The sequence below is a fragment of the Bacillus rossius genome (genome assembly GCF_032445375.1).
Source record: "Bacillus rossius redtenbacheri isolate Brsri chromosome 9 unlocalized genomic scaffold, Brsri_v3 Brsri_v3_scf9_2, whole genome shotgun sequence".
Classification (NCBI taxonomy): domain Eukaryota; kingdom Metazoa; phylum Arthropoda; class Insecta; order Phasmatodea; family Bacillidae; genus Bacillus; species Bacillus rossius.
In genome coordinates, this window is record NW_026962013.1 from 18,901,173 (window position 1) to 18,925,965 (window position 24,793).

The 24,793-nt window shown below is 36.3% G+C and overlaps 1 protein-coding gene across 4 annotated transcripts in view; it reads left to right on the forward strand.

Annotated features, from left to right (window-relative positions):
- The window catches only part of LOC134543121 (uncharacterized), a 175,779-nt gene that overhangs the window by 106,738 nt on the left and 44,248 nt on the right, over positions 1 to 24,793 (forward strand). For all 4 annotated transcript variants that reach the window (XM_063387955.1, XM_063387954.1, XM_063387957.1 and 1 more), the window contains 5 exons: positions 2,367 to 2,555; positions 5,135 to 5,275; positions 8,377 to 8,559; positions 9,301 to 9,438; positions 9,781 to 9,963. In XM_063387955.1, coding sequence (XP_063244025.1) covers positions 2,367 to 2,555; positions 5,135 to 5,275; positions 8,377 to 8,559; positions 9,301 to 9,438; positions 9,781 to 9,963 — 834 coding nt within the window. The remainder of the gene's footprint in view (positions 1 to 2,366; positions 2,556 to 5,134; positions 5,276 to 8,376; positions 8,560 to 9,300; positions 9,439 to 9,780; positions 9,964 to 24,793) is intronic.

Genomic DNA, 24,793 nt, shown 5'->3' on the forward strand with positions numbered 1-24,793 from the left:
CCGATATTTCTTGAATTTGCTGGAATCGAGTCGTCATTTCTTGAATGATCTTGTCGAATGATGCGATAATCTCTCGACGGATTTCCTGTTCGTGAGACAAAGCTGCATCTTCAGAAGATTCATCGCCATGCATGCGTTTTTTCCTGCGAATTCTTCTCGTTTTGAGTTCGATTCCGAGTTTTTCGCAGAGAGTCTTAGCAAAGTCAATTGCTTCTTGCACGAAACGGTCTCTACTTTCCACTAAGAGGGTTTTCAAAGCGCAGAGTTTCTGAGCACACTTATCCACACTTAGTCCTCTTTTATTTTTTTTGGGTTTACCTGCGCTTGCGGTACGGGGCAATTTACTGTGTCCCGGTTTGCGGAAGTTGTTTGGTTTGCCCTGGGTTAAGGTCAAACTTTACAGTACAATGCGTAGTACTAAATTCAATGAGTGCGAAAGAGAGGCATCGACACGGGCCAACGCGTCAAACAAAAGATTTTGTCTTAGTAATTAACATAATAATGAGTGCCGCTCAACTCGGCTCGCGCGTGCCGGGCGGCGCGGCATGATGCGATGTTGCCGTTCGAATGTAAACAAACAAACGTTATAAAGAGCTCTGTCAGTGATTTCGCAGTTTTTATTTTAAATAAATATTAAAAAATAGTTGGTGCGCAAAATTTTAGATAAAAATGGAACATTATAGTGTGTCTGACACATGTAATGAATGAATCCTAGATCAGATCTCAACCCGCTTCACCGGCGACCCGCCCCCGCGGGCTACCGCCCGGGGCGGGCCGCCCCCTCCGCCCCACCCATGCTACGCCACTGATGTGGAAGAAACTGTTGTTACATCCTGTTTACTTTATTTTAAATTTAATTTATTTATAATGTGTGAATTAATCAGTGTTTGTGTCTGCAGACCTTGCATATCATTCCATCCAAACTAGACCTGTTTAAAATACAAGTTTTATAATATTGTTACGATTTACCGCGGGATCATAAAGGATAGCCCAATTAAAGATTTTTATCACACACAGTTTTATTTATTGCCACTATTTACATTACTAGCTAATAATCTAAAAATGCCAATTTATCAATTGTACTTAAAAAAATGTTGTTTCCCCAGTCACTCGTTTCTTACAATCCACACGCCTTGATGGACTGCACCTCTGGCGCAACTCTCGCGGCAGCACCCCTCGTGGTCCTCCATCGCAGGACTCCGTCGCTGCACTCCGCCGCCGCCGTCGCACTTCCCCTTCTCCGAGATACTACTTGACGCCTCGCTCGGAACTTCGCTTGAAACTCCGCCGCGCCTGCGACACTATCGCCCGGAACTGAACTCATCACCCTGGAACCTTTGTCCAGGGGCTTCGCCACTCTATCGCACCCGCGGTACTATCGCCCCGGAAGCTCCACTGCGTGAAGGCTCCTGCCTGAACTCTCTCTCTCTGAACTCCGACTCACTCCCTCGAGGCCGCCATCGTCGTTTTTTCTATCAGCCACAATTTCCAGAACTTGCGAGCACGGCCGGGGCCAGTCGCCTCATTCCGCGTCGACCCGACGGCAGAAATCTCTCGAAACACGTATCGGCGGCTCGTGTAACTCCACAGCTGTCAGGTTTCAGTTACGTGTCAAAGGCAGGGCGCCACGCGGGGAGTGGTGGGAAGAAGGGGGGAAAGCGACAATCCTTGGTTATCTTCCAGGCGCACGCGGCGCATATCATGTTGCGGCAGTTGCCAGCCAGCTCTGCACCTGCACGAGTCCCGGCCTTGCTCACGTTCGTTACAATATACTTTGTCACTTTCGTGTAAACAGCAAAACACTGGTTCCCAGGCACTGCATGTTTTGCCTATTCGCGATTATGTTTCAGCTAATATCTAAATTAACTATGTATTAGTTACATCTGCATTTACGGTTGTATTTATTATTAAAATACATATTACTGTTTGCCTGTTTTATTCCTAAATAATACAGTGTTACGTCAGATTTTGAAATATTTACTTATTATTTGTTTTAAAAAAATCAAGAATTAAGAATTTCTATCTAAAATACAAATTGTTAATTCTCTTCTAAAAAATTTAAATCCAGCTTCTTAGGCCTCTATATGTAGTGGGGTCAACATTTAATGGTCAAGAAATTAATGGTTATTGTGTGTTGAAATTTTGAGAGTTATTGTACCATAAAAACAAGATTTATTGTAACCACGGTCCCACTTCTATTGGGCCTTGGAAGTTCATACAGTTCTGACACATCCTGAGTGTAAATGTTATGCAAACGTCAAAAGTAAAATAAATTTTTTACAGACCAAGTTTGGAAAGAAAGTACTTATACTGTAGGAATGTTCATTTTAGTCATACATTTGCTGTAGCGATGGTCCTTGTTGCAGGTGGGAAGTGTGACGAGGGTGAAGAATGCGACAACATACTGGACGAGCTAGAGAACATTGACGATGAACTGGATGAAGCTGGCATTATCTTCGTCACAACAGAAGACCTCGGGCTTGCCAAGAAGCACGGCATCAAATCATTCCCCACGCTTGTGTTCTTCCGGAATAAGGAACCATTAGTTTACAAAGGTAGAAACCTACTGATGGCTCTCGAAATACAAACTTAAGACTCGTTACAAGTTTCAGTTTAATCTCACCCTGCAGTTCTATTAGTTATAGCATTGCCGTTCAATTTAAACTCTGTGGTTTATCCATTATTGATTTTCATTTTCCTCCACATCCACTCATATTGAAATGTACCAATACATAACAACTTGAGGAAAATTATACACCAAAATGTACATAATTTGTTTTAGTTCTGCATAATTTTATTAGGAATATTTTTGCAAACATGGTTTAACTATTTAAAATAGTTTGTAATTAAATAATAATTTTTTGTTAGTTTTAAATTTTTCAAACAATCATTAAATTATGCATTAAAGTATTTAAAAGTAGAAAACTCACAAAAGCAGTTTTGTCCTTGTAAAAACAAAAACATTTTTTAATTAACTATGCATAAAACAAATCAAGCATTTTATCACTTTATTTAAATTTATTACCTGGAAAAAATATTCCATAGAATTAAGGAAACCACAAGTGTTACTCATTGAATAAGTAATATAAATGATTCAGGCTCAAATACAAGTTGCTGATTGTTAGCAAAATATCAAAATATATTATTAAATTGCATGTTATTTGTGGACATGTATAGTATATACTGAGGATTTGCTTAGGCTCCCATCAAATTTTGACTATGTTATTATAGTAAAAAAAATGCAAGGAAAAATAAAATTACTATGCAGTAATAATTATGTTAAAAAATGGATTCCCTACTTCAATCAATGGTTATCAATTCTGTACACACCCTTTTTACTTTTCCTGTTAGTAGTTGTAAACACTTCTCATTTTTGGCATAGTTGAATTATTTTAATAAAATTACATCACTTTTATTTACAGCCAATTTACAGTGATAAAACCAAAGAACACCAAAATGAAAGGTAGAACATCAACTGCAACTAAATGTCTTGAATTACATTATTTTATTTATTAAAATTTAATATTCAGTTTCTAAAGCTTCTGTTTAGGCTTACATTTAGACAATTTAAACAATTATGTACTCTGTACAAATATTTATTTGGGTTTCAGTGTATGGGTTCTTATGTTATAAGTATATATTGGAAAAGTAGAAAGGAAGAAAAAAGTTTTAGCAATATTAACTTAATTTTCAGTTAAGTAAATAAAAGCAGCCAATATCTGGTACATTAAAAAGAAATGCATAAGAAAATATTTTGTGTTCAACATTGGATAATAAATTTTTTTATTCATATTTAAAGTACATACGTATTGTAATAATAAGACTGTGACAAAAGGTATACTATTTCATATTGAAACTATATAAGCACCAGAAAGAGATTAATGCCATGCAATCAATCTTATAGAATTTATTTTGCACTGGGACATTGCTGAAAAGTTATATATGTTAACTAGCTCCAATTACACAAGGTCGTCTTTTGACAGATAATTCATGATACATGCCAAATTGAAATACCTAATTTTACGTATTTATACATTATATCAATGACTTGTAGGACATTCATAAAACTAAAAATAAAAATTTGTTGACTGTAAAGTCGGTTTACGGACGATAGTTTAACGTGACAACGTCATAACAAAACATTGATGAAATGATTGCATACTTTTATGAATAAAATTGAACCATTTTTATTGAATTATCACTATTTTGTATGGACACAAAGAAGGAGTGAAATGAAATCTACAATTCAATTGATAAATTTACTTTTGTTTGCACTCATTAATTCAAATGTGTTTATTACTTTAACGAAGAGATTATTTCAACTATAACTTTTAATACATGTTTGCTGTTTAAAAGTTCTTCCAATCTGTGTTATTCTGTTAAGGATAGGACGATGATAGGAAAAGTAGGAAACGAATGGGAGTGTTTCAAGTTTAATGTGCCTCGAAAAAGTCAAATTGATGGTTGTTCCGATCGAGTGGAAGAGAGATAGATGCGGCGCAAGCGTACAATGAGCGTAACGGGACACCGCGTAACGGGACATTGAGCGTAACGGGACACTTTTTCATGCGTGCAGCTGGCGTTCATCGATTTATTAGACGTCACGTCAATAAAACAATATATATTGAAAAAATTTTACAACAAAATAGTTCCAACTCTAAAACCATGAAATCGTGGATGTGCTGGTTGGCAGCTGTTGAAACATGTTCGGGCGCTAGATGGACGGCCGGCCAGCTAGGTGCCGGCCGGCGCGACAAGCGAGTATAGTAGCAGGTGTTGAAACATGTTCGGGCGCTAGACGGACAGCCAGCTAGCTGCGGGGCAGGCGCGTGGGGAGGCGCGACAAGCGAGTATAGGAGTAGGTGTTGAAACATGTTCGGGCGCTAGACGGATGGCCAGCTAGCTGCGGGGCAGGCGCGTGGGGAGGCGCGACAAGCAAGTATAGGAGCAGGTGTTGAAACATGTTCGGACGCTAGACGGACGGCCGGCTAGCTGCGGGGCAGGCGCGTGGGGAGGTGCGACAAGCGAGTATAGGAGCAGGTGTTGAAACATGTTCGGAAGCTAGACGGACGGCCAGCTAGCTAGGTGCCGGCCGGCGTGACAAGCGAGTATAGGAGCAGGTGTTGTCCGGCAGGCGACCTGGACGACGAGGACGAGGTGCTGGCGTGGCTGACCGACGAGGACACCCTGGAGATCCCGGGCCGCATCGAGGAGGTCAACACCCGCATGCTGGAGCACGTCCTGCAGGAGAACAGCCACGTCGTCGTCTTCTTCTGTGAGTCGCCCCTCGCCCGCGCTCCCCGGCTCCCGAGCGTGGGACCCATACACTCTAGATGCTGAACCTCATACGACATTCCGTGGTTCGGAAAATCCTGTAATCCAGCACCAGTCGAGCGTTCAGATTTTTTTAAGACTTATCCGGGCTGTTGACCTTGCTGGATTAGGTACTATGCTGCTGGTGATTTCAGTTTGCTCAGAGTTTATCGTCACCGTCAGTTTTCTATTTCGGTACATTGTTTCTTTTTTTTTTTCTTCGAAGCTGGTTACATTTCACATTTTCACACTTGGTATTCACTCGGCAATTTACTTGGTAATTGTATTGACATACGTATCTACGTTCAATAATTCGGCAAAATCGCCGATCTGGAAACGCTGTGGTCTCGAACGTGCGAATTAAAAAAACCATTCACTCTCTCTGTAAAAAATTATTTGGTTGTCAAGATGTTCATCTTAATTCAAGTCTTTCATAGCAAAAGTAGTTTGACAAAGATTAGTGACTGTCATTCATGTGTACTGATCTGTTGCAAGAATCTTCGCTTATTTTTGAATGTTGACATTGTAAAATTGACATACATGGTTTTGTATCTGCAGCGACAATATGTGACTTGTTTTCCTGTTGAAATTGTAATGATGTTTATTTAACAGAATATTTTTTTTGTTTTATAATAATATGTATGGCCACATAGAACCAGTTTATTACTCTCCAATGTAAAAGATATCATCAAAGTATAGTAAACTATCTTGAAGGATACATAAAAAATAAATTTCTATGACTGTTAAACCTTTTTAACCTATTGCAACACAATATTGAAGGGCCCACATAGTCTGGGTGTATTCGAGTTAGTTATGCAGGATGATAAGTGCCACATTCGCTGGTGCTTCTAGCATGATATTGCCTGTAAGCACAAGGCTGTGGACTGGCGGGCAGTCTTCTCGTCATCTGTAGGGCAACTATGAGATTTTATTGGTAATCATGACAACAGATAGCGGAGAAATTAAGAAACAGGTGTAATGTCAGCTCACTTGAGTGCTTTCAGGGAATCTCTGTCGAGTGTTTTGTAATTAAAAATTACTATGAAAACATTTAACCCTCCTAAAACACAGTTTAAAAATGAAACACGGTAACAAAACTACTCATCAGCCCTCTGCGTATCCTTAAATGCTTTTTGTTAACAGAGAATACTCTGATGTCCTTAACATTTGTCAAATTGCATGTTTGTTTTTTTTCTGACGCTCTACACACCATAAGTGTGCCCAGTTAGGCGACTGCTTTATACCATATTTCAAAAGATATACTGCCTACATGAGTGAAATTATTATGGCAACAAACCACTCTCAGTAATTCAATGTCGACCTTGAAACGGCAGTGTTGCAGCACCGGCAAAGATGAGTCTAAGATACATACATTATTGGTGTTTACTACCTGGCAGTGGTAAGATGCTGGACTTGTGTTCTAAAAGATCCGGGTACAAATTCCAGTCTGGCCTTCCTGGTTTTTGTTTCTCCCATTGTGATTTTTCAAAATAACTTTAAGAAAATTCTGCTATTGTTTCCTACCAAAGTCATTACCTGATTACTCCCAGAATTTCATAGTCCGTTGTATGTGACAGACACTAATGAACTCACCAAAGAGATTTAAAGAACACCACTTAAAAAAAAAAGTGTTTGACCTATACACCAGTAGTGTTCAAGGGATCACAAACTAAAGCTTGCCATTACAATTGTCGGCTCCTATGGGGAATAGAAACCCCTCTCTCTCCTTGTCACAGAGAGACTAGTGTTCCTGGTAGTGATCCTCAACCTTTTTGGCCACTAGATGAGGACACTTTGGAGATAACTCACCTGCTGTTATTGGCATGGAAAGCAGTGTAAGGGTGTATTTAAGGGGATTACAAAGTAGGCTTTTAATTTTTTTAGTTTCCAGATTAAAGTTTGAAACACTTTGTATTTGACATTAGGCCTATAATAACAAGTGAAAACTCTGTTTAGAGGTTTCTCAAGTTACATAACACTGTAGACTTACTGATCTGGAATAATTCTTCTGAAATGGGTCAGTTTCCATTCATAGATAATATTTTGAACTTATTGAGCAGGAAAACATATTGGTTGAAATGTCGTAAAGACATATCTAATTATGCTAACCAAAATATCAAATATTGACATCTAGATTTAAAATATTACATTGTTATAAAAATATAAACACCTGCTTAAAATATAGGTTAATGTGAGGACAATCACAACTTTTAATATTAAAGCACTTTGGACTAAGTAGAGTGAAATTTGTATAAAAATGGTTATTCCAAAAAAATTTAAGACAGAATTAAATTACTTTTAAGCTCCTAGTTTTCACCTGAAAAATCTATTCACTTATGATTAATAAATAATTAAGTTTGCATAAGGAATATTGTACACCCCTTCCTTGAATGAGTTCTGAGTTCACTTGGAATTAGTGGAAAAGTCAAGGTTGCGAGATATTTTGAACAATATTGGGATTTCAGAAATATGAACTAGGTTTTTTGTAGTGATGGGTCAAATCTCAAATCCCAATTTCTCAATCCTAATCTCAAATTCGAATCCAAGAGAGTAGCTCCAATATTCCCCTTGGATCCAAATCTAGTTGTCACATGTAAAAAATAAAATAATGTACAGTAAATTAAAAATATAAATATGGTGTTGTAACATTTTACCCTTTAAATGGTTGTTTCACAAACTCTAAGTTTCCTAAATCAATACATAATATATTTATTTTTATATAATTATTGTTAAAAATACAATATCTTAGGGAATGGATAGGTATGAAGGAAAAATTTGACCTAGTAAAATTCAAAGATAATCAGTAGGGTATTGAATTTTTTAATTTACTCTGTTTCCTGTAATATTTTTCTTAGAATCTTTATCCTTGAATATTAAATCCTTAAAATATTGAGGATTTTATGGTAGTTTAGGATTTGTTTGGCCTATCCCTGATTTTTTTCTTAAACAATACAAGCATTACAAAACATGAATGATTAAGATGGAATTAATTCATCCTAGTATTTATTCTGTACTGCCCAATAACTTTCTGGAAGAAGTACTTACAGTGTCCTTGTTCCTTAGACAAAGAAGGTGATAAAAAAAGTCAGAAGATAATCAGCGAGCTGGAGAACATTGACGATGAGTGTGAGGAGAAAGACATCTCCTTTGTCAAGACATCGGACGAAGGGATAGAGAAAGAGTACGATCTCCCAGGCCTGCCGGCACTTGCATTTTACAGGAACAGGTTCCGTGAGATATACCAAGGTAAGTCAGCACTAGAAAACAATCTACTTAATTTTTTTTCAAGAAACTATAGTTAGTCAGTAACCAGATAAACATTTGAAGCTATAAATTTTAGATGTCTTTATAAGTTTTGAAGATAACTTAACTTCATTATTTAATTTAGCACATCTATATTGCATGTATGATTAGTTATATTATTATATTATTTATTGTTCTGTAAAATGGTTAGCATAGTTCTGTTGTAGCTCCATGATTCGGAGAAAGCCATTGCCTCTGAATCTTAATCTGCACGTATGAAAAATTTTGTTCACATTTGAAATTGCATTTAGAATAAATAAATGAGTTTTTGTATATCTGAGTACAGTGGCGTAGCCAGGATTTGTGTGTGCAAGGTGTTAAGAAGCATGCCCGCCCCCCCCCCCCCCGTATTAAAGCGGGGGGTCCGGGGGTCCTCCCCGGGGAAAATTTGGATTTTAAGGTGTAAAATAGTGCTATTTTAGCAGTTTTCGGTACTTAAATTTTAATATTGTAATGGTAAAAATTTTATTAATTTTAATATGAAACTTGTTTGAGTGATGAATAAGAAATTAATTAAAGATTTGGTGCTAAGGGGGGGGGGGGGGGGGAATTGAACCCCTAAAACCCCCCCTTGGCTACGCCCCTGTCTGAGTATAGTTTAATTTGTGTTTTATTTTTCACCTCCCATGTTTCTCTCTACCGAATAAGTGTCAACATATCCACATTTTCATTTGGCATTCACAGGAGACTTGATGCATGAGGAAGCCATTTTGGACTGGGTGCTGGAATTGCATGATACCATACCAGACGTCATTGAGAACGTGGACAGGAAAACTCTGCAAAACCTGATACGAGATGTCGAACATCTGGCAGTGTTCTTTTGTGAGTTACAGCTTGGTGTATTTATTTAAAAATACCTAAAATAATAACATTAGGTTTTCATATTTGGTGGCTCTTGTGTTTTTTTAAAAAAAAAAAAAAATTAAAAAAAACTATTTTCTTTTCAGTATTCATCCCATCGATCCGAAATATAATATCAATAGGTACATGTATGAAAAAATAGTAGCTGTTTTTTTTGTAGCGCCGATTCAGTAAATATTCATGTTTCCTTGTAAAATTTAAAAATGTTATCTAGGCTCAACAGTTTGTGATACATATGCATGAAGTGTGTATAGCTATTATGATTTCACAGTGTCTGTATGGGAACTTTGTGGCATGCTTCAGATGATGACAAATGCGAGACATGCCCGCAGATTCTGCAGAAGCTGGAGACGATAGATGACGACACCGATGAGCACGGTATTCAGTTTGTAAAGTCTAAGGATTCCAAACTGGCGTCTGAGATTGGAATTTTCAGTTTCCCAGCACTGGTGTATTATGAGACAGGTGTTCCAATCATGTATGATGGTGAGGAAAACATTCTTGTTTAATGTTTTCTTAAGAATAATCATGATCATATGCAGTTTGAACACGTAAATTTTTTTTTACGCAACAAAAATACTCAGTTATAATTTTCAGCATACAACATATAGATAAGTTACAGCGTATTTGGAGTTACAGTGAAAGGTCCTAACTGCCATGCCGGATTAGCAATTTTTTATAAATCTGTAAAAAAAATTCTGATGAGCGTTATTATTTTTAAACGTCTCTGGTATTTGGTTGCATTCGTGATTCAGATTTCTTCATCGAATCACTACAGAAATGTAACCTGTTAGAAAACAGGAAACACTGTACTGAAATGAAAAACTGACAGTAACGATAATGCTACCTGGTGGCGAAAGTCAACAGCCCGGATTAACCCGGAAAAATCTGAACGCGAGTGCCTCGATTGGTGCTGGATTACGAAATGTGATGAACCACAGAATGCCGAATTAAAAACCTTTCACTGTACCTCGTAGTCGTAATACAGTAACACCCTGAACACGTAAGATGCAAAGTACGTCAATTTTCACCGAAGTAAATACTTCACTGGCGTGTCAGTGTGAGCATAAGGATCGGCCCTTCCAGTAAATGAGACTCTGCAGTTACCTACTTCTGTCTTAGTGACTTTGAAATCCAAACCTCTAGGGGCAGGTAGCACACTGTACAAGAGTGACTCTCCAGGTTAGTGTACCGTGCTGTGTTAGTTCACTAGTAGCCAGTATTCTGGCTCTCCCACCCAGCTGTCAGAAAGAAGAAATCCAAGTATGATATCAAAGCTGCTCTGTTTACTTGTAAATGGCATTCTAAACTAGCATTTGAGCATTTTAAATTGTACAGTTTATTATTTATTTAACTTTTCCCTGTGACATTTGTTTCAAAATCGCTTTTGCTCTTGCGGTTTTATTAATAACTATACAGTGCTGCCGTCGTCCGGGGTCTCGGGTTCGAGTTCCGGTGCGGCTCCTAGCGGGAATGGCTGTTGTCGATGTAGTGTTTCCGGATGGGCGCCAGACTAGCTCTGTTTCTAGTCGATAGGTGGGTCGTGGGGTCGGTTGCCCCTGCGTGGCCCACTAGGATCATCGGCGGTGTTGCGTGGGATGTGAGGGATTCCTTACGTGGTGGTGGTTGGGAGTTTTATGGCTAATTGATTAGGCGCTGAAGTAATGCAGCAAATGACGTGCGTCGTTTATTCATGCGACTGTGGGTTTGGCGTAATACCGTGGATTACACACCACATCGTACAGAGGGTGACATCACACAATACATAAGTTACACAATTACACAAAGTTATTCTGAAAAGTTACGTAATGAAGGCGTGGCACAAGTTTACTGAAATGTTATGTGATGGCGCGTTGCACAAGTTTACTCAAGAATGTTCCAGGTTCAAGGCGTCGCACAAAATTACTAAAATGTTACGTATTAGCGTGGCACTAGGCGGTTCTGAGCATGGTTACCCAAAAGAGGGGTGAGGGCGATTGGAGGCGGCCAATCCCGTATATCTATGTCTCGAGGCGGTGTTCGCGTCCACTGTAGTGGAGCGCGGACCGCAGCTAAATTCGTCCAAGTTCCCTTACAGGGTGGTGTCAGCGCCGGGGCGACTGGCTTTAATTCAAGTTCTGTGGTTCGGGAGGCGGCCCGTGCCGTATACTGAAAACTACCCCGCAGATCAAGTGTGGCGCAGGCGGTTTTAAAATTTATGCGGCCGGATTAAGTCCTGGACCGAAAATTTGGACCGAGTACGCACGGAGAGATTAATAAAAAGAGGTTTCGAGGAAGTGACTATAATTACCAGAAGTGAGTTCAATGCAGACAATGGATGATGTCTCTCCGTGGGACGTGCGTCCGCCCCGGTCCGCGAGTTGCGCTGTACTGCCGTTGTGTCATGGCGTCCGGCCGAGGCTCTGTGTCCCTCGCGCCAGGGTTGACCTCATTACGTTATTTTCCAATTTAACAAGTTATCAAGAGATTTTAAGGGCGCTAAATTCCTACATTAATTATTAAGGCTAAATTAACATTACTCACCCCTTCTACAATTTAGAGTTAGTATGTTTACAAATTATGTTCTTTAAATTATACGTCACACCAGAGACTGTTCGTCTCTTGCCGGACTGCTCCGGTGGGGGGTAATAACGAAACACAAGGGGTTAATAATTATGTCACATGAAATACTTAACTAATCTAGGCAGAAGGCCGCCAGGGGAACACTCACACACGTATCGACACATTTTCACTCGTGAGTGCCCGGGCACTCCTACGTCGCACTTTCATTAAGCAGACATTTAATTTATACGTAATATTGTTTATATTCTGTGTGTTTTATCAAAGTGGTTGACTGTAATGTCGGTCTGTTTATTATGGGGCCGGGTTCTACCTTGTCTGCTGGTGGCTCGCCTGACTCGGGTGGGCCATGGCTAGGGGCGCGTTCCGTTAGCGGGGCCGAATACTGGCGGTTGCAGGTCGGGCTTTAGGGTGGCCTTCGGTCGGACGACGTCAGTGCTGAAATTTTAAAAATTTGTTAAATGTTGTTTGTGAACATATCTGCTTTCATGAGATTTAATTCTTGAAGAAAAATGTACTTACTATGTTAGGCTAATGTCCTCTGCATCTTAAACTTAGATTAGTTTTTGTTTAAAAAAATTAAGGACTTAGAAGGGTGGATATTAGAATCAGTGGCACCTTAGATTCAAGAAAGTACGGTTGTGCCAGGTTACTTTTGCTGCTTTTGGATTATAGCCTTCACAGTTAGCTGCTTTTTTTCTTCATAATGTCAAAAAATATAATTTTTATTAATATTTAATTAATATAATGTTTGAAATTCTTAGCAGATTCTTTTAAACATGTTGTTTCAGCTTATAAATAGGGAAATTAGTATTTGTACACATTGTTTATGTATTAAAGGTTCAAATAAATCAAAATTGAGTTGTATTCCACCTTGAGCAAAATATGTATGATCTACTTAACCGGTCCACGAACAGTTATCTGATGTAAGTAGGGGTGTTACTGTACATGCAAGAAAAAAATATAATTCAGATTTTACATTTAAAAAGAAGTTTTTAATTATTTTGTTGTAGCTGATATAACTTTTCAGGACCTTTATTTGGAATAAATTATTCGAACGTTCAAATTAAAACTTTGAGATCCGTTACCTTCCCCGATGCTGGCCCCTCTACTCCTCGGGAAGGGGCTACGAGGTTGTGAGTCGCTCGTCGCGGTCTCAATGGCCCCCTCGGCACAAGGCAGCCGATTCGCAGGAGGCAAGGCCGAGTCACGAGAAGTGCTGCCGAGGCTCGGGTGGCGCGAGCGTGTCTCTTCTCGGGATATTAACATGGCAGGGGCTCCCCACCAGAGCATGCGCGAGGTTTCAGTCTGTGAACGATCCATCAAGACATTTTCCGGTGCAAGGCCGTCCATTGCATCCAACACAACTCACAGAATCTGGTCCTCTTGATACATATGGACTGCTGCCCCTGCAGTGTCAACTGTTAACGGTATTCGGAACTACCTGCGACAATCTCGAAGACTTCCTGCCGTGCCAGCCACACAATGCCGTGTCTGTAAACAGACGGGTCGACACGTCTGGAAACGGACGGTCGGAACCTTTACCTTTCGAGACGAGGCACCCCGTAAACAGGCGTTGTTGTCAGCTGGTCTTGAAGTGCAAGTGGTTTTGATGGATAGGGGAAAAATATGAGCTGAGGCGTCGAGCATTGAGGCAATAAGGCGAATGGCGGTTAGGCAGTGACCGGTAATCAGTTTTACAGCTTCCGCGCCTTATCTGGCTGGTAGGAGGGTAACCAATGAGAAGCGAGAGCAGTGCTGATTGGCAGCACATGTTCAAGGTGACGTAGTAGCACTGAGCCAGGCGTGTATTGGGATGGTGACAGTGCAGCTGCCAGTGCTCTGGCGCTAATAGATTTGGGCGGCTGGTCTGGCACCGAGGAGGAAAAGGGAGATGGAATTGACATCTGCCAGAAGTTGCTTATGTGACACACGTCAAATTTTCGAATATTTAAACACCCGTGTTTCTTAATTCTAAGCTTAATTCTCGAATTTATTAAATTTTCTGAATTAAAAGAACTTTTATTTTTTTTATTATTTTTTATTTAATCAAACAGTTCAGTTCCGACGTTGAGATACCCTCTGTGTGTGACTCCGCGACAATTTGAAACTGTTTTTTAACTTAGAAACAGTGCTGTTTGGTTTTGTATTCGCTGGTCTGGCTGCTGAACTAAAAATGTTCAGGACAACAAATGCACAACAAGCTCTGCAGTAAGCAATAAGTATTGGCACTTTAAACAAAAAAAAAGCTGTGTAACAATATTATTGTAGCTGTCGAAAGGTAGTCTAATTAAAATGTAGTCTTGAATGTTTTTTTATTTTTATTTTACGTCTAGATCATAAAACAGAACAAACACTGTGGTTGTTTACACTCCACTCTGATGGTAAGTGGTGAAGTGTAAGTAGTTTTACTTTTTTTTTAGTTTTTTTTGTTATTGATGGTTTTTGGATAAATTCTATCTTATCTATTTTTGTTGTTGTTTTTATTGTATTCAGTGTAGTAAAAAATTAGGTATTTATTTCTGTAGTACTAAAAATACATTTTAAGACTCTATCTCTCACACCAGGTTAGTTATTTCATTTTCTTGACAATACTATTACATATTTATCATGATAGATGTCTTGCATTTTATATTTCACCTCAAATTATTCTCACCAAATATTTACATAATATGTTTTGATACTGGTAAAAAAAAAGTCATGCAAGGGTTTGCAATTATGATCACTTGCATTAACTAATTCAAAAATAAAGCTAATTAAATTCTGGTGAAAAAATTTGTAACCCTATAAAAGCAATAGAGCTTTCATAAATTTGGGCAGGAAAATCCGTTAAATATAGCCATGACAAAAAAAAAACAAAAATCAAAGTGTGATACAAAGCCCTTATCTAAGTTTTTTATATTAAAAAAAAGAGCATGTGTAACTTACATGTGATAGAAGTGAAATTTTTGGCAATTCAATCCTTGACTCGTAAGTATATCATAATGGATATATCTCTGGTCTGTCCTTTTCGTGTCAGAAACGTTTCACAAAAATATTTCACGAAAACGTTGCATTTAAATTCAGTCTTGAAATTGTAATTGAAATTTTTTACTCTCATCGTGCCAAAAGAAGTTTCATTTCAATAATATGTACTTGAAAGAACACCATTTTCTGGCGAATATGGCCTGTGTTGCGGTGCACAACAATAAGCTCAAACCCCGTTGTGTTGCCCTCTGCCCAAATACTCTCTAAAGTCGGGGTGGCGTCAGGCGCAGGCGAGTCCGTACCGCCGTGACCCGCCTATCCCTGCAGCATGGCGGGGTTCAACCTGAGCCTCCACGTCGCCACGTGGAGCCCGCGGCCCTCCGAGTTCTCTGCACCGTCCGCAACCTACTCTATATTCTTTTTGTGTCAGAAACGTTTCACAAACCTAATGTGTTAAAATGTGTGTATGGTACATTACACAAACACAAATTGCTTTGCACTTGAAAATCTCCTCTGACTCAAACATGGTTGATATAAGTTCCAAATTAAAGCTTCTGAAACAAAACAAAATCTTGGTACATTTTAAATTAGAGACTGTCACATAATAGATGTTGGAAGTTATCATTTATTTGATAATGCCATATGTTGGACAAAATATTTTATTTAATATTGTCTTAGATTTGAATTTGTTCTGTACCAGCAGTCATTTTATATTGTAGATAAAGTTACTGTGGGGATATTTTTTCCACTTGACATATATTAATTTATTTGGGTTGGTATCATAAACTTAAATAATTTATTTTTTTAAATTGGAATAAATTATTTCCAATTTTGATACTTTCAAATTGGTTTCTTTATTGATTTATTTCCCCCGCTAGAATTATGTTGGTAAAAGTAAATTTTATTTTACAGTATGTACCTATTTACAATATGAAACTTTAATATAATTTCTGTTTTACAGGAAATCTTAGGAATGAAGGAAAAGTCCTGAAATGGTTAATTGAGCAGAAAAGTAAGGATTTAAAATTAGCTTTTTTACCCATTATATATGTGACATTTTGAATACGTAAGGATTTGGTTGTTATATTCTTCTAGGTGCTAAACTTGATAAGACTCACCTGTGCATGCTTTATCAAAAGGGATTAGAAAAATTTGTGGATTGAATTTTAACAAAAGTCGTAACTGCAAATATTTCCTAAGCATATGTGCTTGTTCAGCAGAACAGTGCTTTCTCTGAAAGAATTTTGAGCCCATGGCAAAACCCAGCCAGTCTTCTAATACTGTCAGTAACAGCAGCCAATGAAATATCACTGGCCAGAGTTCACAGGAAATTCGTCCAGTCAACAAGGCACTGGCCTCGCAAATTTTTCTAGTCCCTATTCATCTGTTTCAAGCCATGATTTCATTAATAATTTATTATTATAATTTTTAAATCTTGCAAAAGTTTATAAATATTCTTTATCACTTATAAAGTTCTTTAAATGTAAATTTTCATACCATTAAAAAACCACATTGTTTATCCAAAGTTGTAAATGGTATGTCTCATTTTATATTTATTGTGAATTCATACTTTACTCTTTTGTGTAACTGTAACAGACATACTAGTATTGTATTACTCTGTCTGAGCTAATTTTGCTCTGCATTCAAGGATGCTGATTAAATTTTCTTTGTGAGATGAAGAAGTGTGTTCAATGTACTCTGAAATTCAAAAGTGTATATATATACACATATATATAGGGCCTACACACACATGCACACACACAAACATATATATATGTGTGTGTGTGTGTGTGTGTATATATAATATTGGAACATTCAAATTAAAATGCCTCTTACTACTACATACACGAGACTAAGTTGACAGCGCCTGACAAGATAACAAACGGACAGAAGCTGTCCGCTGACCGCTTGTTTGCCCAAGCTTGCCAGCTAATTACATAATTACTTAGCTGAAAAATTTATGATGGTTGCAGCTTGCCTATTTTGGCATGTTACCGTCTGAGAAAAACAGATGAAGTTAAAGATGGGATTTCATGTTGCATGTTTATCCACAGGGGCTTAAGATGGCAGGACGAGATCGTAGATTGCAAAAACCGCTTGGGTACCAATCTTTGTGTTAGAAAATTCTGAGGGCTTGAAACGAACACACGACTCTTACTGTCCAAGCATGATGCTGTTCATTAAAACGTACAAAAATGTACAAAAATCATTGTAGTGCACACAACAATCCATTGGATACTAACTTCCTCTGAATTTTATGCTCTTGAATATTTGTGCCCATAATTAATTTTGAGAAAAAATTTATATTACTGTATGATCACACTTCTTCGCTCTCCTCACATCAATTTTACATAACATGCTGTGTTTATTTTTCACATTTTAGCTGTTGGCAATACACATTTAATATCCTCCTGGCTATTGGTGTACATTATTTTATGGATTTCTGGCTTTGTCATGTTCTTATATGTACATGCATGCAATTAATATGTGTGGATTGGCTCATATTATGTGGTGGTTTCAATAAAGAAAAAAATATTAATGATGCAAAAATGGAGAGAAAAAAAGTGTAATAGTGTGCATGTATTTCTGCATAGTGCTCAGCTTTGCTTCTGAAAACTTGCAATAACTGGGAGTGATATTAATTTATACTGCCATCACTAAAATGTCAAGCCATTATTACATGACGAACCCTTTGCTAATTTTATGTAGATAATGACGATGATGATGACGATGATGATGACGATGATGATGATGATGAGGATGATGACGATGATGATGAAGATGATGATGATGACGATGATGATGACGATGATGACGATGATGATAATGCTGTCAAACCAGTAGTGCCAGGTAATTTCTTAAAGATCTGGAAACTGAACTTGAGAAAATAGGCACTATCAGAGTCTTAAAGATAAACTACACGTGACAACCTCTAAGCTACATTGTAAAAAATTGTTTTTAAATAATCTTCAATCAATTTAATGTCATTGATAATGATTTCTCTGAAATAGCATGCAGGTTTGAAATATATGCTTGTGATTCAGATTCTGTACAGTCATATGTTTTACGTGGCTTGAAAGCATGAAAATACAAGTATTTTAATATTCTAGTATGAGCTATATTTATGTAATTGTTTGCTTTGTTGGAAAAAAAAAATGTAAATTCAGAATCATGTGACTTTGATTTAATCAATATGAGGGACAGTGTTATTGGTTGATCCATCTTTGGACAAGTGCATATTCCACACTGTTGCTGTCAGATGTGATAAACCGGGAGTACACCCATACTTATTTTAAAGAGCAGTTAAATCAGACAAACATACACGTGTCCTTTTTTGATGAATGACACAGTCATCTAACTGAGCAGTGACTCGAAATTAGTTTAAGAAATTTATCAGTGCATTTTCTATACGTACCATGAAATGCTAGCGGCCCCATACACTCTCAGTGTATGAATCCTGTTTGGAAGAATGAACTGAACGATCAAATGAACTGAGCATTTGTAGCCACAGCTCAGTTTTTCGTCCATTTTCTCCAGATTTTCCTTCTGCTGTGTCAGTTCTCTCCGTTGTTGTTGTTGTCGCGAAAAGTGTGTGGCATGACAACTGACAGGACTGAACGATTATCTGAGCGAACTCAGCTGACTGGAAGGAACTGATATCGTGGGGCTCGGGCCAAGAACTGTGCAGTTACTTCAGTTGATCATTCAGACATGACGTCACACGGACAGATGAACTGAGCATGTATGGGGCCCTTTACACAACAGGCGTGACTCTCAAGGGAATAATTAATCCATCACACCCACACACATCAGGCCCACCCACCATGGATTTTGTGATAACAGCCTGCCGTTACACCAACACGTACAGGTGTTTTTAACAGTTTCTTCGTGAGTGATTTGATTAAAAAAATAAGCCTCCTCCCTGACATCATCCCACTTTCTTTCGGAAACTGTCAGTAATTAAATAAAAATATATAATTATTAATATTTATTTCCTTCAAATTCGAGCGAGGTACTTATACCAATCAAGGAAGTTAACATTTTAAGTGTTATTCATAAACTGCATGGTGTTTGTAAAAGCTTAACCATGTTTCTCACATCTCTTAGTTTCCTATCTATAATAGTACACTTTGAAAATAAATACATTTTTATTGACAACATATTATGTCCAAGAATATTTTTGCTGATGATAAAAGTTAAATGAAATAAATATGCAATATATAGCTCACCTCTTATTAACATTATTTAATTAAGTTAAACTTTTATTTAAACAGATATAAAAATATTCAGTGTAGAATTAAGTAAATTATTAAAATAAATTTATGTTTATAAATATTAAAAATTTATTGCTATCATAAAAATGTAAGCAACATAAACATTTTGTTTGCTAGGCAATATTTGTTAAAAAAACAAGAAAAGAAAACACACAAAAAAATAACATAGTGGGTATTAAGGAATACAGTTTAAAAACTTATGTAAAAAAACATTATATAAATTATTGTACAGTAGAAATAATTTTTAAAAATATTTAAAAAATTAATTACTGAAACCTTATTTACCTTTTTTTTTTTTAGAAGAAAAGACTAATGTACATAAACTTAATCATCTGAAAGACAACTTTACATTTTTATGCATGTATCTTTCATTTGAATATTTGTTTAGTTATTTTTCAACATACTTTGTGTGTAATGTAGGTATATAATCGAATTGTATTTATTTTGTCATTGTAAAGAAAGTAAGCTTTATATTTTCTTATGTCCTAACCTGTGTTCTACTTGCAGCATTGTAAGTCTCAAATCAGCCTAACATTAAGGCTATTTGCATGTGCTCGTATTGTTTTCTCTGCTCATGACAGTTATCGCCTGCAGCAAAATTGACAAACCAAATAAATGTTCCAATAATAACATGTTAAATAATTTTGTTAGTGTCATGGCTGTTGTGATTTTTTATGCAGTGACATATTTACAATTCTATCTGTGTTCAGAATCAATATAATTATTGTAACAAAATTGTGTTGCATTTAGAATTTGAATTATTTTGTAGTTGAAACTTTAAAATGCAGGATTTACTAACCTAAATGTATTGTTATTGAAATAAATGGTGCCAGGTTAACAAATTAAAGAGCATATTGTAACTTTCACATTAAGTTTTTTTTTTTTTTTTTTTCAAAATGTAATTTATTTGTTGAATCAGTTTTTGAACTGTTAAATATATTACCAATTAATTTTGTTTCAACCCACGTTTCTACACTTCTTGGTGACACTGACCGTTTGTTAACTCTGCTGCAGGCGATGGCTGTTTCTACATTGGGGTCGGAGGAAAGAGCAAGATCCCAAACCTTTCCTATGAGCCCTACCAGTGCTGCCCGTCCAAGGCAAAGCACGGAGCGAAGCCCTCGAAGGCGGGCGGCGGCCCGGGGGTCAAGAGGCCCCCGCCCAGGCCTGCCAAGCCCCCCGCGCCGAGCCAGCCGGCCCCCAAGCCCCCCGCGACCAAGACCGCAGGCAAGCCGAACCCCCGAGACGGCAAGCCCAACCCCGCCGCGAGAGAGCAGCAGCCCGCCAAGAGCAAGGGGTCGTCCGACGCGCAAGACAAAACAGACAAGTCCAAGAAAGGAAAGAAGGGTTTTTTCGGGAGTGGTAAATATATATGGTGGTGGTAGTAACTCAGACCAACTTGAAACGAGGTCGGAATGCCAAAGGTATTACAGTAAAAAGTAAAGAAATCATGTTGACCATCATCTACTTTATCTTTCAATTCATTTTTCAGCAAAGAATTGAAAAAAATGTGGAAAAAAAAAATTGTGATGCTGCATTTCGAGGTTTGATTATTACACGTCCAAACGCTTCGTTCATTTTTACTATCACCGCTCCCATTGACGTCCAAATTTTGGTAAAAGATCTTGTGAAGAGGATTCTTTTCGCCTTTGTTCTGCCTTGAAATTTATTTACGCAGAAGTTGATTTGTTGTACATGAAAGAAATACACAATGCACGGTACTGTGAATTCTGAACTGATAACATACGCATGAGTCTGACTGTTGTTTGTGTTGGATGATCTCTGCACTTTTGTGAGCGGAACGTAGGATGCGCGGCACGCATATTGTTAACACGTAAATTATTAACAAAATTCACATCCTTTAAATCACTTTTCTTAAATGTGATGCTTTGAAGGGAAGCAATATTTTACAGTGTAATGTCAACATTTTTGTTGAACACAAAAATTTTTATTTTATTTTATTTTTATCTGTATTCAATTTAGAAGATAACAGGAAGCCTACCAAATTCTTATGAAACTATCACTTGTTGCAGTTTTATTGTTTTGAGCATCATGCTTACACTTTTTTCAAAATAAAAAAAAATCCTAATTTCCTGTTACTGACAAAAAAGAAGCATTTCCTAATACTTATTTGTTTTTGCTTAGTTGTTTGTTCTCACTGTTTTGTGTTCTTTTAGTGTTGTTTTGTCCAGTTTAAATGTTTTTTAAAAATGTCATTATAAAAATTTCACTTTGTTTTCTTCGTTATGTTATGGATGACATAAAATGCTCATTGGTTTCTGTACCTGAAATGTTTTATTTGAAGTTATTGTTTAATCACACCATGCACATACAAACATTTTTTAAATATTTTTTTTTTTTTTAGGGGAGAGGGAGGGAACCCATTAATTTCATATTAACAAGTAATTGATTTTTCATGCTATTTCATGATAAAAATATACTTTTTATATCATGTTATAACACCTGACTATAATTGAAGTGTTTCATACTTCTGAAAAAGTATTAAACTTAATGACCTAAATAAAGTAAAGCCTGTTTTTTAATTACTCATATTAAATAAATATGTCCAAAAATTTGGTCTCTATCTCATGAACCATCAACAGTGGTCAAACACAGTAATATCTTGTTTAACAATGGAAAGCATGCTTTAAAAAAATCTGAACTCCATTCAACTGCGTGCTTGTAAACTCTTTCTTGCTTTGAGTGTCTGCTGAAGATCGTTGCATGATTTACGTACATTTTCTGTTGCTTTGCCTACTTCCTGAACATAGAAACTTTGTAACAGTCATTGCAGAACCTACCAACTTAAAACAATCTAGAAAAACTTGTGTGTAACATTTTTTTTTTTTGCAGCAGTAGTAGATGAACAAAATTCTGGTTCTAATGTTAAGATGTTGAAAAAAATGTACATAATGTTTTAGTATTTTTTTTTTTAATTTGTACTGGTAGTGATGGTGCCTTGCGATGACAGAGAAAGTTGATGTTCTTGGATCTGATAACTTTCTGCACCAGACATCCTGTATTTTATTTACAATAATGAGCATTTTTGTAACAAACACTTTTTAGATAGAAAATAATTTTTCTTTTCATTTTCACAGCACATATGATTTTTTTCTAAAACTACAATACGTACAGCATGTGTAGCAAATGCTTTCAAAATTAACTTGAGGTTTTTTTTTTTTTTTCACTTGACTGGTGTTATCCATATGCAGTTTGTTAAAAAAAAAAAAAAAAAAAAAAAAAATAGAGTTCTCTACATTAAGTTAGATAATTATGTTAAATTCAGAATTAAAAAATTTCCAGAATCCTCTTATCCACGAGAAAAAAAAGTAGTTGACTATAGGCTATTTATATGTAGTAAAAATTGATGAACAGTTAATTTTTAAGTGAATGCTAAGTAAATAGTTCCTGAATAGTGCAATGACTGTTGTAGTTTCCCTTATGTTTCAATATGTTGTATGAATGATGTGCATGCTGAAAAACCATGTAAATGTATGCAATCTTTTTTTCCAGAGAAGTTTCTGGTTAGTCATGTGTTTGATATTATACCCTACTTTTTAGTCCATGCTGTTAAACCTGTTACCTAAATATTTAAGTAATTTGCAATGTAAGACATGAAAGTACAATGTGATATTTAGTTATTGCCAGTAACTAGCATTTTAGCCACTGCCTTATAGATATAAGCCTAGAGACAGCAGTTCTGGTATAACATAGTACATACTGTACTGCAGAATTGTAATGACATTAGGAAATGTTATAGAACAATTATATAATGGATATTTAAGGTAAAGAACTACATCTCTTCGTAATGATGAAACATTTTTGGACAATAAAATATCTGTAAGATTTTTACCAACAGAAATTAAATATTTTATGTTTAATTATATTTATTTAAAAATATATTTCAACATTTTACTATAATGCTAAGCTTTAACATAAATAAACTGGTAAAGTGTTGATCAGTAAACAGTTGTTTGAAATTCATGTATAGACTGTTTATTCTCATTTAACTGGAGAACATTTATGTGTTGTATTTATTTAGCCTTCAAACCTTGCTGCCATTTAATTTGGCTATGGATTCCAATCTGCCGCTTCAAAATTTGCAGTTTGTGCAAGCTGTAAGTCGTTTGAATAAAACTCACATACCTCTTTTAATGGTATTTTTGGCAAGACAGATCTTGTTGGGGTGAATAGTTGCATCAGTTATCAAAACTATTCACAGCTGAATATGCGTGTTCATTGCTCCATGCACTAATATGTCTGTACAACTCAAATCAATTATATTATGAATTTACGGCATGCTCCATGTGAATTGATCATTGTTTAAGATGTAGTAGTTGGTGACTCTCATAAGTCATTAAGATATGTGAGTTGCTTACAACCAGAGCTGATCATATCACGGTTCAGATGCTCATAAATCTGCAGAATTTGTCAATATCGAAATAATACACATCTCAAGTAAAAATTACTGATTTGATAATTTATGCGTTTGACCAGACTTGAACACCATGCCGATTTAAAAATTACTTGGCTAACGTAGAGATGTGTTCATAGTTCCCTAATGGGCCCTTTTGTCCATGCCAAACTACACAACCAAATTTTTAACTCATTTATTCTTCTAATAAATAAATTTTAAAAAAATCCTTCAATTCTGTGCAGTTTATTGCTTGGGTTTGAAAAACATATATTTGATTGTTTTCTTGGGTTGCTAAGAGAAAACTACGTAAACACAAACTTTAAGTCAAAATAATAATAAAAAACAGTCTGCCCTTGACACAAGTCCCAAATTTAACTGTTTGACAAGAAAGTGAGATGTTATTAATTATTAATACTGTGATATTATATTAATAATAGCACTGATGAAAGCCCAGAGGAACAAAAAATAATGTCGTGACTGAGTACATGTTTCTAGGCAGTATGTAATCATTGTTAAATGAGGACATGAGATATATTTTTATCAATTAAAAATTAATATTTTGAAAAATGTGGTTCAGCAAAAATAATACAGAATATAAATACTTATTAATTTACAAATTAGCAAATTGCCACTCATCACAAATTGTGATGCAGCATATGGCATGTGATAAGTCCTGTATTTCATTGTTCAGTGGGAAAATAAACCTTAATATAGGTACCAGTAGATATGTTTTGGTAAAAATAGTGTATTTAAAATGTAGATATTAATCCCATTTAAATTACAAAAAAAGTTAAAAAAAAACTAGTGTGAGACTATATGAAGACCTTATTTTAGTGTGAACATTTGATATTTTTTTTAAACTTAAAGTTTTCTGTTTTTTTAATGTTAAGAAGCTACGAACAAGTAAAAATAATTACCTATTTTTTTAAACCACTAAATATAAATAATATTGACCAGACTTGCTACAAAAATTAGTCAAGTGCCATCAATAATTTTTATTCAAATGGAACATGCATATACCTTATTTTACAGTTATAAATATACTACACTATTAAATACAAGAGTTGATACTTGTTTATATCAGTGAATTGTTCACATT